General features: G+C 48.2%; 1 protein-coding gene across 1 annotated transcript in view; it reads left to right on the forward strand.

The window, feature by feature from the left end:
* Positions 1–14,050, forward strand: part of LOC118769286 (ephrin type-A receptor 3) — a 123,388-nt gene that overhangs the window by 22,275 nt on the left and 87,063 nt on the right. Inside the window, exons 2-3 of the mRNA XM_036516337.1 lie at positions 2,239–2,303; positions 6,470–7,130. Coding sequence (XP_036372230.1) covers positions 2,239–2,303; positions 6,470–7,130 — 726 coding nt within the window. The remainder of the gene's footprint in view (positions 1–2,238; positions 2,304–6,469; positions 7,131–14,050) is intronic.

A 14,050-nucleotide genomic window follows, 5' to 3' on the forward strand; every position in this document is an offset into this window, starting at 1 on the left:
CGGGAACAAGCTGGGTCGGAACCGGGTGGTCAGTCAGATCAGGCGACCAAGGCAGGAGTGGCATGCAGAGACAAGGTACGAAGACGGGCAGGAGTCAAAACAGATTCATCAGCACGAAAAACAAGCAGGTACGCAACAGGGGAAAACGCTGGAACGAACTAGCAACAAGACAGCGACAAGCAGGGTATAAACAGGGCTGGGCTGATGAGGCGATGGGATGCAGGTGAGCAGGCAGGCAGGTGGAGGCGATCAGGAAATCAGGTGGGCCGGAGAGCGGGGCAGGGCTGGAACACATGGGAAAACAAAAGCACATGGACCATATTGACAGACGGGGGGAACACAACAACAGCAGCTAGGGGGCTGAAGTTCTGACAGCGGCTGCTTAAACCAGGTATAGGTACAGATGATGGTTCTAAATTGCATTTTTTAGCACCTGGGTCATAGTGGAAGTGCATGCACATAAAATTCTCACTGTTCAAAAGTAGATAATAATGAATATGATGAAATATGGCCTATTTAGCCACTCCAATTTACAATTTCACGCTGGGTATTTGATATGACTGAACACACCGCAAAGCCTTTTAATGCAGTTAGGATAAACGAAATGCAAAGCTGGGCAATTCATTGAAGCTGGGAATTCATTCGGCAAGGAACAAAACGGACACGGTAACCCACTGTTGCGCACTTTCAGCCTTAGTGTTGTTCTGAATGTTATGTTCTGGCGGTTGGAAGTGACTCACTCCTAACACAAAGGACGCATGGCCTTCCTGAAAGTGGTCCTCATCAGTCGCCCTTTTTTTCCTAGGGAGGGTCACCCTGACATTTCCGCTACTCAGATTTGAATGCCCCCCCCGTGCCCCCCCGGGAGTGTCTTGTGGACCTGCAGATAGGAGAGCTCTGTGCTTTAGCAGCCCAGTGTCTAGTTTGGCTCACTGCAGGGTCGGAAGAGGGGTGGGGTGGGGGGGGGGTTTGCATCACACTCCCTCATAACAGGTCCCCCATTTCCGACTCCCCCAGACCAGACCAGCAGTCTGTGGGGCTGGAACGTTCCCAGCAACCCCTCCACATCCATCAAAGGATTCAAAACCCGCCAGGGGGACTATTGTATGCATAGGGGCTTCTGGAAAGCAATAACTGGCTGACAGTGCCTGAAGACAGGCTTTTTCCCTCCTCAAGAAGGCACTCAATGAGAGAAATGTCACTTTCTCCATTCCTAAAATTAAAGTGTGTGACGTATCTCGTGGTACAGTTCACACTCGCCGGTTTGGCGACTGGATTTCACCTTTCAGCAATCTGGCAAACGGACACGAGTACAACAACCCAAAAAAACATTCGTTTGCGCCCGACCGCGACGCTCCTATTCAAACCTCTGAAATGCCTGTGCAGAAGGGCAGCGTATTCACATTCGGCCCAGGCTTGAGGATATTTATATCTTCAATTAGTGTTTCAATTTAAACGGTTTTTATTTCCAAATTTTTCATCAGAAGGGAGCATCACGCGCCCCTGCCGAGGAGCGGAGTTGTTGATACGGACCGAGAGCTCGGAACATCTGCAGATTGGGTGTAATTAAAAATTAATCACTCGCTGTGCCGGGGACTTTAATCTGCTCGGAACGGAGCTCAAAGTGGAAAGTTCAGTTCAGAGACTCGAGAAAAAACACAGAATGAGAATGTAAATAGACATTTAGCAGTCTTTTTAACCTTGCCAACCTTTCTCTTCAGCTGCCTGTGCAAACACCAGCATGCCAATCCCCGTCTTGCTGTTAATAAAACACTTTGCGGCCTGTGATGTTTTATTTTTCTGAAGGGTAATGAATGGAGTCAGTGCTTTTGTTGTGCAAAATGAAATGAGATACCACTGTGTCTCAATCAAGATTTGTGGCATTTAACATGAGCATGCTGGAGTCCCCTTAATACTAACAGGAATGGCTTGCCTCTTCCACCTGAAGGTTCGCAGAGTTTCTTTTTTCCCAATGGGTAACATGTTGAAGGAGGGAGTCAAGGTATGTAGGATTAATGAGCTGCTGACTGGCACAGGGGAAGCAAGGAAGTGAGTGGTTTTGCTTTTCAGTTGCGTGTATGCGAGTGCCCCGCTAATTTAGCAAACAGAATTTGCCTAATTACGCATCCACATGGCCTGCTCTCATCAGGGCGGCATGCACACTCCTTTGGTCTGAGTGATTGATTGTGCCTGCTTCTAACTCTCTCTCCTCCGTCTCTCTTTCTCTCTCCTTCCCAGTTACTCTGCTGGACTCCATGTCCGCCCTGGGAGATCTGGGCTGGGAGGCCTACCCGGCAGAGGGGGTGAGTACCAGCCCACTGTGTCTGACTGAGACACACACACACACACACACACACACACACACACACACACACACGCGCACACACACACGCACGCATGCCTGAACTTATGCATGCACATAAACATGTACCAACAAACACATATTCATGCACTTACTCACACACATTCACACACACACACACACACATATTCACACACACACACCCACACACACACATACACATACCGATGATACACTTATGCACTCACATAAACATAAATAAGTGCCAACAAACATACATACGCATACACTCACACATTCACACACACGCAAACACACTCACATGCACAAACACACATGCTCAAACACAGACAGACAGACACACACACTCAGGGGCGGGGACAAGCAGTGTGAGGCGTTCTGCACACTTGCTCTCCCTTCATATTGTCATACTTCTCACACACTGCACCTGCCACACGTACGTTACAGCATCTCAGCAGTACCGTCTCACAGCCTGCAGTACCATCTCCAACGTCAGCAAATACATAACGCAGGAAAAGGGAGCGCATTATAGGCAAATTAGGCTCGCATTTCTGCCAGCAGTCCGACCCGCGAATGAACGAATCCAAACGGAATCCACACGTGCGTGAGGCTACAACCGCCAGGGTCTGCCCCTGCACTTCCCGGCACAGAAGACATAGAGAGGTGGGGCGCCCAATTCACAGACCGGCCCCAGCAGGAGTTTCGCCAGCTGTCAGCTACTTTATGAAGAAGAGAAGGTGATGGATGCCTTCATCTTCCTAATGCCTCACCAGCAGTGACTTAGAAAATAATCAACTTAATAAAAGCCCACGCTGAGCCTCTGAAGAAAATCAATCTTCGAGTGCGAGGGAGGCCCGTTAAGCGATTCAGCAGAGCCGCGGTGATTGGCGTCCACCGGCCCTCGGGTTAATACCCGCGCCACGGGGCACACCTGCAGGAAAAAAAAAAAAAACGTGGGTTTCAGTGCAGCTGTGTTTGAGCTCTCGTTGGATTTATTAGCGTTTTTTTATAATATCTAATTTAATTTTTCAGAGATGTTTTGAACAGACGTGGGTGACGTGTGTGCAGGGTGTCTTGAGAATTGGGGGTGTCTCAATCGAAGCATGTTGCTCTGCGAGCTGGGCTATGTCTACAGCTTGCCGAACTGTGCCTGTGTTTTATGTATTTATTCATTCCTTTTTTTCTTTTGTTTTTTGCCTTTGCGGCAGAGCCGCCAGGCGCGTTGTCACCGTGATCAGAGCCCCAGAGATGACGTCACTTCCTTCCCTCAGATGTGGCCAGCTCAGCCCCCCATCGCAGAGCTTGGGGGGGGGGGCGTCAGTTCTCCGCTGTGTGCTGATGGAGCTCTGTGGGGGCTCGGGAGAAAGAGCTCCATTTCAAACAACTCCTTGCTCGCGGGGAGAACCTCTTCCTGTTGACACCACTGGTTCCCTGTCACCATTAAAGAGAAGCTTCAGTCGCAGCTACACAAAGGCCTGGGTTCAGGCCTTAACTCGGTCCTAAAGTTTGACTAATAAATGCAGGTGTTACTTTTTTGCAGCTTATGTCATTGGGTTGGTAATGGCGATCGTCAAACCCTCCTGAACCGCGTTTGTGAAGAGTAAAAGTAATCTAACTGATTCTCTGAATTTTACTTGTGAGCTCATGTGCAATTAACTATGAACTGTTGGGCTTAGTTATAAAAGGACTGAAAGGCCTTCAGAGAGGATTGAAAACCTCCAAAAGGAATTCTGGGTAATACAGAAAGACAGGCTGATGAATGGCCCCCATATTCAGCCCCCTGTGGAGATTTCTGCTGATGTTGATGTGGATCGGAAATGCAAGGGCCGAATTTGTACTCCCTTTTTCCCCTTCTACTACGTTTTTTTTTGTGTGTATGTCTGGAATGTTGACCCCTTTTTTGTTTCCCAAAAAAATGAAAAGTGAGGAGGAGGGGTGGGAAAGACCCCTCCCCCCCCTCCTGCCAACAGAGAGCTAATTGAAAGGCCCACCTCCACGTCTCGCGTTTCATATGAGGGGATTACGGCGTTTGACCCTTGACCCCCCCGAGCTGGGGCCAGTGTAATTGGTGAAGGAGTGGGAAGGGAGACGAGAGGCAGAATTCCCTCGGCCGCACCCGTTCCCCTCGGCTGGATATTTGCCTTAGGAGTGAGTCAGTCACCCCGTCTGCCTCCTAACCCCCAAAAGGGTCGAGCCAGACACAGCCTGGACAGAACCAGATGTTGAGGGTTTGCTCTGGATTGGTTTTGAGACAATCCAAATCTGTTTTGGGGGAGCAGCTGGGAGATAGGGGGTGTGCGTGTCTGTGTGTGTGTGTGTGTGTGTGTGTGTGTGTGTGTGTGTGTGTGTGTGTGTGTGTTGGGGGGTAATAACAATTTAGCCTACATTTCAGTCGAAAGGAGATGTTCTTGTGGGGGTTTAAAACTAATTACTGCTTAAATGTCTTTAACTACTGGATGATTGTGAAGGGAAATTAAGTTAAGTCGGTGAAGAGTCTAGCCGAACCCTTGATCCAACGTATCTGCTCCACTTCAAAGAGATCAAGCTGGCTGAAAAGTAACAGCCGCATTGGGTGAGGCTTCGCAGGGTGAAGTGTTTCCACCCGCTTCCCAGCCAAGACCCCAATTAAAGACCAAACCTTGTGGGTCTCACGTCAGGAGCCTTGATGGAGAGCGACTAAGCTTGCCGCCTCCACACAGCCCTTCACAAAAACCTCCTTTCATGGGGGATTTATACAGATTCGTGAGTGTTTGCCATGGAAGCCTTCCGAATTTAACTGGCTTTACAGTAAATATATAAGTAATCACCCTAAACTTGGCCTCATCTCTGGGTAAATAGTCGTAGAACACCCTACCCACTGCTCTCAGGGCCGCTTCAGTCATCTGGTCCCGCATAGCTGCACTGGTTTGCACGGAGGGCTTTTCTCAGTGGCCGTGTTCAGCACCGCCATGCCTGCGTCTCATTGGCCGCTGCTTCTTCAGGCCCCACGAGTCACGGGGGCCACGTCTATTTTTCGCTGGTGACATCATTACGCCAGGAGACGATTCCCTGGAATGACTTGACCTGCTTCTGTCATAAATAAATCAGTCAAAGGTGGAGGGGGAATGAAAAAATCTCTAACTATTATTACTCTATTAGGGGAATTGAATAAACACACAGAGAGCAATTTCGGTCCCTCCAAATGAAATCCTTCAGGAGCTAACACTCCGTGGGTATGGGGGTGACTGACAGGAGGACCGATCAAGCCTGTTTAGCGGACAAAATGCTTAACATAATGGATAAAAAGTTGTGCTGGGTTATTTGTGTGTCAAATATCGTTTGCGTCAAGGCTGCGGCGGCTTCCTCCCAGCCATCCTACCCATAATGCATGCATTATGCACCAGTCAAGGTCCGTTCACATCTGCTGTATGGGAAATGACAAGGCAGGCTTTCCGGAGGGCCGCTGTGGCGGGTGTGTGTGTGTGTGTGTGTGCGTGCGTGTGTGCATGTGTGTGTGTTTGTGTGGACTGTGGGATGTGGAGATGGGTCTGCAGATGGTTCAGTGGGTAATGGTGTGTATGTTTAGTGCTTGGCAGCCTGGGAGAAAAAGAAACACCAGAAAGGAGTTTCCCGCTGAACTGACGGGCTGAGTTAGCTGAGGTCTTTTTGAGTCCCCACCCTAAATGAGATTCTCGCAGTTTGTTTCTTAGTCACTGAAGTTAAGTCTACCTTCTCTTCTGCATTGACATAGGCTTGTACAGGTCAGATGAGAGTGCCTCGCATTTATAGACAATTGCTAGCAACATATTGTTGGATTTCTTTTTTAAAACAGTGCCCAGTCCAGGCTTGGTTTTTGAGTGCTTATACAAATAATCCCATATTATTGAGTCTTATATAGCCTCTAATTAGTCAGCATACTGTTTCATTTTTAAACACAAGCCTATTGATTTTCTTTGTAAAAATATTCCATTGAGATGCAAGTGTGTGTTGACTGAGATTAGGGATATAACAGATTGATTTTTAATTATACAACGGACCATTGAATTACAGTGAAAAAAATGGAACCCAGTAATCACATTTGAGAGTTTCTCGAGTTTTCGTGTTGGTGTGCGTCTCATGTTGATTCCAGTCTCCTCTGACTTGTTTTCCACCCCCCACCCCCCACAGTGGGAGGAGATCAGCGTCATGGACGAGAGGAACACTCCCATGCGGACCTACCAGGTGTGCAACGTGATGGAGGCCAATCAGAACAACTGGCTGCGCACCAGCCATATCCCGCGGGACGGCGCGCAGCGGGTCTACATCGAGATCAAGTTCACCCTGCGGGACTGCAACAGCCTGCCGGGCGTGCCGGGCACCTGCAAGGAGACCTTCAACATGTACTACTACGAGTCCAACAACGCCAACCTGTGGTTCATCAAGGAGAGCCAGTACGTCAAGATCGACACCATCGCCGCCGACGAGAGCTTCACCCAGGTGGACGTGGGCGACCGCGTGATGAAGCTGAACACGGAGGTGCGTGACATCAGCAACCTGAGCAAGCGCGGCTTCTACCTGGCCTTCCAGGACGTGGGCGCCTGCATCGCGCTCGTCTCCGTCCGCGTCTTCTACAAGAAGTGCCCACTGGCCGTGCTCAACCTGGCGCGGTTCCCCGACACGGTGACGGGCGGCGACTCGGCGCTGGTGGAGGTGCGCGGCTCCTGCGTCAATGACTCGGAGGAGTTCGAGGCGCCGCGCATGTACTGCAGCGCTGACGGCGGCTGGCTGGTGCCCATCGGCCGCTGCGTCTGCAAGGCCGGGTTCGACGAGCAGGAAGGGCTTTGCCAGCGTGAGTACCTGTCCCCTGCCCCCCGACCCCTACCCCCCTACCCCCCTACCCCTCTTCCTCCCCCATAAAAGAATAGCTGTTTCTTTTCATTCTCTCTATCTTGCTTTGCCATTGTCCGATCTTTTCGTTCCTCTTGTGAAAGGCATCCCTATGTATAAAGGTGGCTGTTTGATGAATTAACATTGCATTATATTATTGTCACTTAGCAGATGCTCTTTTCCAGAGCGACTTACATAGGTTACAGTTTTTACATGTTATTTACACAGCTAGATATTTACTGAGGCAATTGTGGGTTAAGTACCTTGCCCAAGGACACAGAAGCAGTGTCCTGGGTGGAATTGAACCAGCAACCTTTTGGTTAGGATCCCTTCTCCTTACCCCTACGCTACACTATTGCTTACTCGAGCCACCACTCTGTGCCTGTAGCCTGAGTGGAAACGGGGGGGCTCCACGTGGTGCTGTCAGGCTGAGAAACATGAGCCCCCCCGCCTTCTGCAGAGGGGATAAAGACTGATGCAGGCCTCAGATTAATAGTGACAGCGATCGTGGCATGGATTTCACGGGGACTCTGACGGCTCGGTTAGCGGAGGAAGGGCCTCCTTCGGTGAGAGCGCGGCTCAGAGTGGCGCCGGCTCCGTCCCCTCGCGCATCACGCGTACATTTCACATTTTTTTTCGTGTGTGGGAGGCGAGGCTGTGGGTGGGGTGCTTCTGCTGAGGTGCAGCGCTGCTTTAGGGGCTGTCTGCTGACTGTATTTTCTCTGCCTGTAAAGATGAAGACATGTTTATTAAAGAAGGAAAAAGTCAGAGGCTGGACAGATTTGAAGCAACTAAGCCTGTGTATGTGTGTGTGTGCGTGTGTGCGTGTGTGTGTGTGTGTGTGTGTGTGTGTGTCTGTTTGCGTGTGTGTTTGTGTGTGTGTGCGTATGTCAGTGTATGTGTGTGTGGGCGCATATGCATATATCAAAGTGGATGTGTACTGTATGTAATATGCCTTGTGTCGGTGTCTGTGTCATTGTGTGTTTGCAGTGAATGTGTGGGTATGTGTGGATTTATCTAAGTTTGTACTTATGTAACTGTGTGTGTGCATCTCTGTGTATCTACATTTCTGTGTCATAGAACAAGAGCTGAGCTAGGATGGAGGAATAGCTGTCAGTCCATGGCCGGCTGTGCTGTTAAATACCAGGGTGCTACCGTTACCGAAATGTCAGTGTCTCATTCATTATGCTGTCTTGTCTTACAACAAAGCGGAGTAATTAATGGAGCTTTGTATCAGTTTCTGCACCAGGGCTTTGATTGAAAGGAATCTTTTGTTTTCAGAGTAAAGATTAAAATCTCCACTGACAAGAGTACATGGGCAACCTCAATCTAGCCTCTTTTGCCCTCCGTTCAACCAAAATTGGGAGGTGCCTTCTTCTCCCTGATTCTGCTGGACACCAAGCAGATTAGTTCTGGGGTGAGGTTTCTGTCCTTTCTTGCGTGATGCCCCCCCCCCCCCCCCCCCCCCCCCCCACCACCTCCCCAAATAGCAGTGACTCGGACTGCGAGGGAAGGCTGAGAGGACAGGCTGTTGTCCTCTGTCAGGCGACAACAGTGACATAAACTGAGATAATGCATGCGCAAAGGCTGACCAATCAAAAGCAGCGGCCAGTGCACACGCCCATTCAGCAGGCGGTGGACCCTTTTTGATAATACAGGGGAGAAACTTTTAACAACCAATGCTCTATCCTGAAATTAGGGCCCTCCTTATTCCGGGTGGGTTGCCACCAGGCTTATTTACAGCTGGCTAGGCGAGGCGGGCCTGACGCAGCTGGAAGTTGAGAGTGGTTTGAAGAATGTAGTGGTTTGGCCTCCCCCCCTGCCGCTGGCTGTAGGGTAGGAGGGGAGGATAATAATGCCTCTGCTCAGACTGCAGAGTGGGTAGTTTGGACAGATTTGCATCAGGAACTCAAAGCTGTTTCACATTTTCGTTACCTGACCCCTTGAAGGCTGCTGGATTTACACTGTGTCACTGTAAGGTGAGTGACTGGTAGCGGCTTAAAGTGAAGATTATTCACTGACCTTTTTACTGCACAGAGCTAGGATTCTACAATAGGTAACAAGGGGTGCTTATTTAGGTTAATAGGATCATTTTTCTTGTTTGTTAAAAAAACGACCCTGGTTAGATTTTGGCATTGTGGGTGGATAAGTAAAGACCAGGTCTGAGAGAGGAAAGAGCTCTGTCTCTTCAAACAGCAACAGTTCCACTAAAACCATCAAGTGCAAGACTCACAGCATTTTCCTGTCCACCTCAGAGCATGCTTGGAAAAGCCAATAACAGCAGAGATGTAGCAACAGAGCCGGGTCAAAGGTCACGAGCTGTCAGTCATTAAGCTTTATCTGTACTGTGAGTTATGAGGCTGGTTGGTGTGCATTGGATGCTGGTGGTATGAGTGGCAGCAATGGCTAATATGTGGGTTCCTAAGTGACGTCATTAGCCATTTAACTGAAAAAAGCAACTGTCCCAAGAATAATCTAGAAACATATCACAACGAGTCTGCGTTTTCCCTTAAAATGTCTTGACAGTTTTGATTGAATACAGGGGTTTTTGTGTTCAGTGACCAGTTCGTATGGCTGACAGGACAGTAAGATGTAGTGTTGGGGTGTGATAAGTAAGCTGATAATGTTGTCGCAATGTAACCACAACATTGTGACAGCTTTATTTGCAGAAAAGTAAAGCCGTCCGCAGGAAAAGGGAAAGGTGACTTGTGTTGTATTGTAAGCTCGCGGTGCGCTGCTTGTTACCACGGTGACGGAGTCGCTCTCGACAGAGAAAAAGGAAGCGTGTGTTGTGAGGTCACGCATAATGACGGTTGTAAGACAATAATGGCTCACATCTATGTAGTGCCTTTTCATCCCGCAACCCCTAAGACCCCCTCCTGAACGGCGTGTGGGTAAAGCGGAGACAGGGTGCAGGCCGTCCTGCAGCTCTACGATAGGAGCGACGTCTCACTAAAGCTCTGAGCGTCGTCATAAACCCCTTAAGACATTCAGCCGTGCCCCGTCAGATCCTCTTGCGGTTCCTGTTTCGGTTTGAGCCCGCTCTGCCGACAAGGGCAGGGCAACGGGGAACATCGATATCTATTAAACTGCGGAATTATTCAAATGAAACGAAGATCGGCCGCTGCTCTAATTCCATCCTAGGTGCGGCAGAAGGTATTATAAGAACAGGATTACCGGCAATGGGTTATCTGCTCTTTATTTCTTGTGCTGGGCCAGCTTCGGGTCTCTGGGAATTATAGTCACACCGCCACAGATACGTGAGCTTAATATTAGCTGGCTAATCTCTCACCGAGCGGTAAAACATTGCTTTGTGTGTAAAATGCTGGCTGAATACAAACAAGTGTCAACAGTGGGATTTGCAAGGGAAAGAAGCACGGAGATTCGAAATCTGAAATTAGTTCTGTACGCTTCTGGGGCAAATCTTGCACTGAGATAGATTCAGTCTAGCCACAGCATGCTCTGTCTACAACTTTGACTAACAAACAGGATTAAGAGTTACAGTTTTAGCCTTATGTTGTGACTTTGCCAGTTGCTGAACGCAGTAAATTTGAAACTGCCCTCTGAGAGGCGAAAAAAAATATGCATTGCTCCCCAAAAAAAGGAAAAAAGATACATTATTCCCAATTCAAAATGCACGAATATCCCAACACAAACTGCCTTTAGGGGTTTGTAAAAATAAGTCAGTAAAAATGAACAAGAATGCAGGTAATGAGGTAAACTGTGTGGAAAGTCTGTGTGGCCGAGGGAGGCTCTGTCCATGGTACAGGGTGACACACTTTGCTCCTGGCTGGGCAAAAAAAAGCAGCCTGGGCCCAGTGGGTTAGAGTGAGGGAAAGCAGCAGAGCAGAGGGGGAAGTCGGGCAGAACCGGGACGAACAGAACCGGACCACTGAAGTGGGAATCTGTAGATGGAACAGGGAGAGCTGGGGAGGAAGGGTCAGGGGTACTGACATAGCCTGAAGCACAGCACGAGTGAACAGTAACACAGCGTATGTCTGCCTGGCGCATTCTCCTTTTGGAGCTTTATTTCTTTATTTCTTTGGAGCTCTTCCTTTTCTTACTTTTTATAAGGGCAAAGCACACATTGCACTTAGATGGAACAGGGACCTGTGTGAATGCTGTTTCCCAGCTCTGTCGTCCAGCTGTGTCTGCAGGAGGGTGGTTACTTCCTGTAAGCAACTTGGCTGACGCCGAGTCAACATTACTCACCGCTGTCAGTTCGCGTTTCTCGATCGAAAGGTTCTCTACGTCATTATGTCAGGGTTGCCGGGCACAACGTCCGTTTGCTCAATCAGGCTAATCGTTCCCATTGGTCGTCGCAAGCTGTGGTGACAGTCCGATTTCGAGTAAAGAACCAAAGGGTTAGCGCTTTTATTTTGGCAGGTCATGAGGGGAAATATTGTCCGTGCGATACAGAGAGGAAAAGAATCATTTTTCCCAGAAGTCCTTTTGGCAGCCTTGGGGGTGGCTCTGCTGTTGTTTGGCCGTGTCATTGCGTGGCTTGAATTATTGTCCTCCTTCTCACAAAGAAAAAGAAATCAAACATAATAAACGAGTAAGTTAATTACAACTCCATATGAAAAGAAGGGAAAAGAAGTGTCTAATGCTCTTGTTTCAGCTTGGTTTCCCCAGAGACAGATAAATCCAAGCCCTTTTTCAGCCTCGGGGAAGACTGCTCCAGAAAAGCTCTCCATAAACAAAAGGTGGCAGGACCGAGAGAGGGGTAGACAGCATGCATAATTTCCATCGTGAATTCTCTCTGCTTTAACAGGTTTGAGGTTAGGCCTTTCAGCTTTTCTTTCTTTTTATGCTGTCGGTGCTAATGGACTCATTAATTTGGCCCACTTTCTTGCAGAAGTGACTGTTGCTTGTAATAATGGATTTTTTTTCCCCTGTGTGTCACTTTGTTTTTTTTTTTGTCGTCAGTTTTTTTTTTTTTTTTAATTTGTTTTATTTTTTATGTTTGCTGGAACGGCACTCTCTTTGCTCCTGTTTGTCAGTGAGAGTGATGCTCACAGCACCCTTTAGACCTTTCAGCTGAAGAGGTTGCCCGCTTTAAATATTAACGTGTCTTTCCTGGATTCTGGTCTCATCCGGCCTTATTGACAGTGATCTGAGCGTTTTCGGCTATGATTAAGCAGGGTCTTTCCTCATCTTATCCTGGAGAGCAGCCAGAGCACCCAGCATCAGTCCTCGTGTCACAGTTAATACACGAGATCCTTGGTATCCAAGGAGATGTTCTGGAGATCCACGCCCATGTAGAAATTTGTGAGTAGTGTACTGTACTCATAATAAGTCCTAACAAGCAAAGGGAGTTTTTTCCTGACCCAAAACTCAATTTTGAAATAAAAAAAAGTGAAATAAAAAGTGATTAATATGCAGATTGGTGTACATGTAAAACATATGAATGTGGAAAGTGAATCTGGGAACAGGAAGTGCTGTCTGGCGCAAATATTTGAAAACGCAAATTTGAAATCAGTGAGCAGCGAGGGAGTCCTGTATGCACGGGCTTGGCTTAGAAGACACTATTGTCAAGGATGCTACGCTTGTTTTTTTTTCCCGGCGTACTTGAGGGAAGGCAGCTTAGCTCATGTGCACAGCGATTTTCTCCCCACCGTGACCGGGCAGGGAAAGGCCAGCAGAATGGCATTGTGGGTAATGGAACATGGCTAGTAACCCCAAGCCTGCCGGTTCCCAGTGGGCGCTCCTCTGCCCCTGACCCTGATATACTTAATCGGAACTGCTACAGTAAATATCCAGCTGTATAACTGGATCACGTGAAGGTCAACAGGGACATTGGCTAAACAACAGTTTCACTGAACACCACTCCACATTGCTGATGCGGCGAAGAAGCACAACCACAGTAATCATACAGTAACTGTGTTAAGCAGGGGACCAGGGGGGGTCGCTGGTGGAAATCCCTCATGCGGAGTACGCAATTCGATGAAATATTTATGGCCTCCCGTGAAAGGAAGGGCACGGGTCTCCTGTAAGCACGAAGAAACGATGAAGAGGAGCGGATCGCTCGGTTCGAGCGAGATAACTTGATTTGGCCGGCCGCTGGCTTCACCGTGACAGAGGGCCACACAGAGAGAGAGAGAGGGGAGAGAGCGAATTACAGGCCATGCCAATGCAGACCAGTGACCTCCTCATATTACAGCGGTGCCCGAGGGAGTGAGTAAGAAAGCACTGTGGGGGGGGGCACCAGGCAGACGGGGGAGATAAGGAGCACAGCCCAGTGCAATCACCTCTGGAAACACTGCAAAAAATCCAAATCTCACCAAGCATATTTGTCTCTTTTCAAGTCAAAATATCTCTTTACACTTAATATAAGACACAGTCACCAAACAAGCAAAATTTCCTTGAGCTACAAGGACTTGTTTTTAGACGGTGCATCTTGAATATCTGTGTATTTCCACTAGTTCCATTGGCAGATTTTTTCACTTATTACTAGCAAAAAACACCTTGTATTAATTATTTTATTTCTTATTTTTGAAGGGCTATTTTTTGCACTGAAGGAGAGCAAGAAACCTTTTAAAAAAGACGTGTTCATCGGTACTGACAGGAAACGTCCTGTATCATCTAGTTTGTCCAGCTGATGATAAGTTTGTCTGTAAATCCCCTCCAAGCCTTATTAGAACTAAACCAAAAACACTTCGAAGTACGGGGCAAGCGAATTACCTGAAGCTTCTATCTGACAGTTTATTCAGACTTCATAAAACAAACATTCAGGGAATTTTACTGTATACCCCTTCCATCAGAATCCAGCGATTCCTGTAAGTCTCGTGTGATAAGTTCTGTACAAACCCTGACCCGCGAGTAAAGTTCTCGCAATGTTCTCAAAACGTTCTCGCGATGTTTGCTGTGAGTGTGCAAGCA

This window comes from Megalops cyprinoides, chromosome 2, assembly GCF_013368585.1.
Source record: "Megalops cyprinoides isolate fMegCyp1 chromosome 2, fMegCyp1.pri, whole genome shotgun sequence".
NCBI classification, from domain to species: domain Eukaryota; kingdom Metazoa; phylum Chordata; class Actinopteri; order Elopiformes; family Megalopidae; genus Megalops; species Megalops cyprinoides.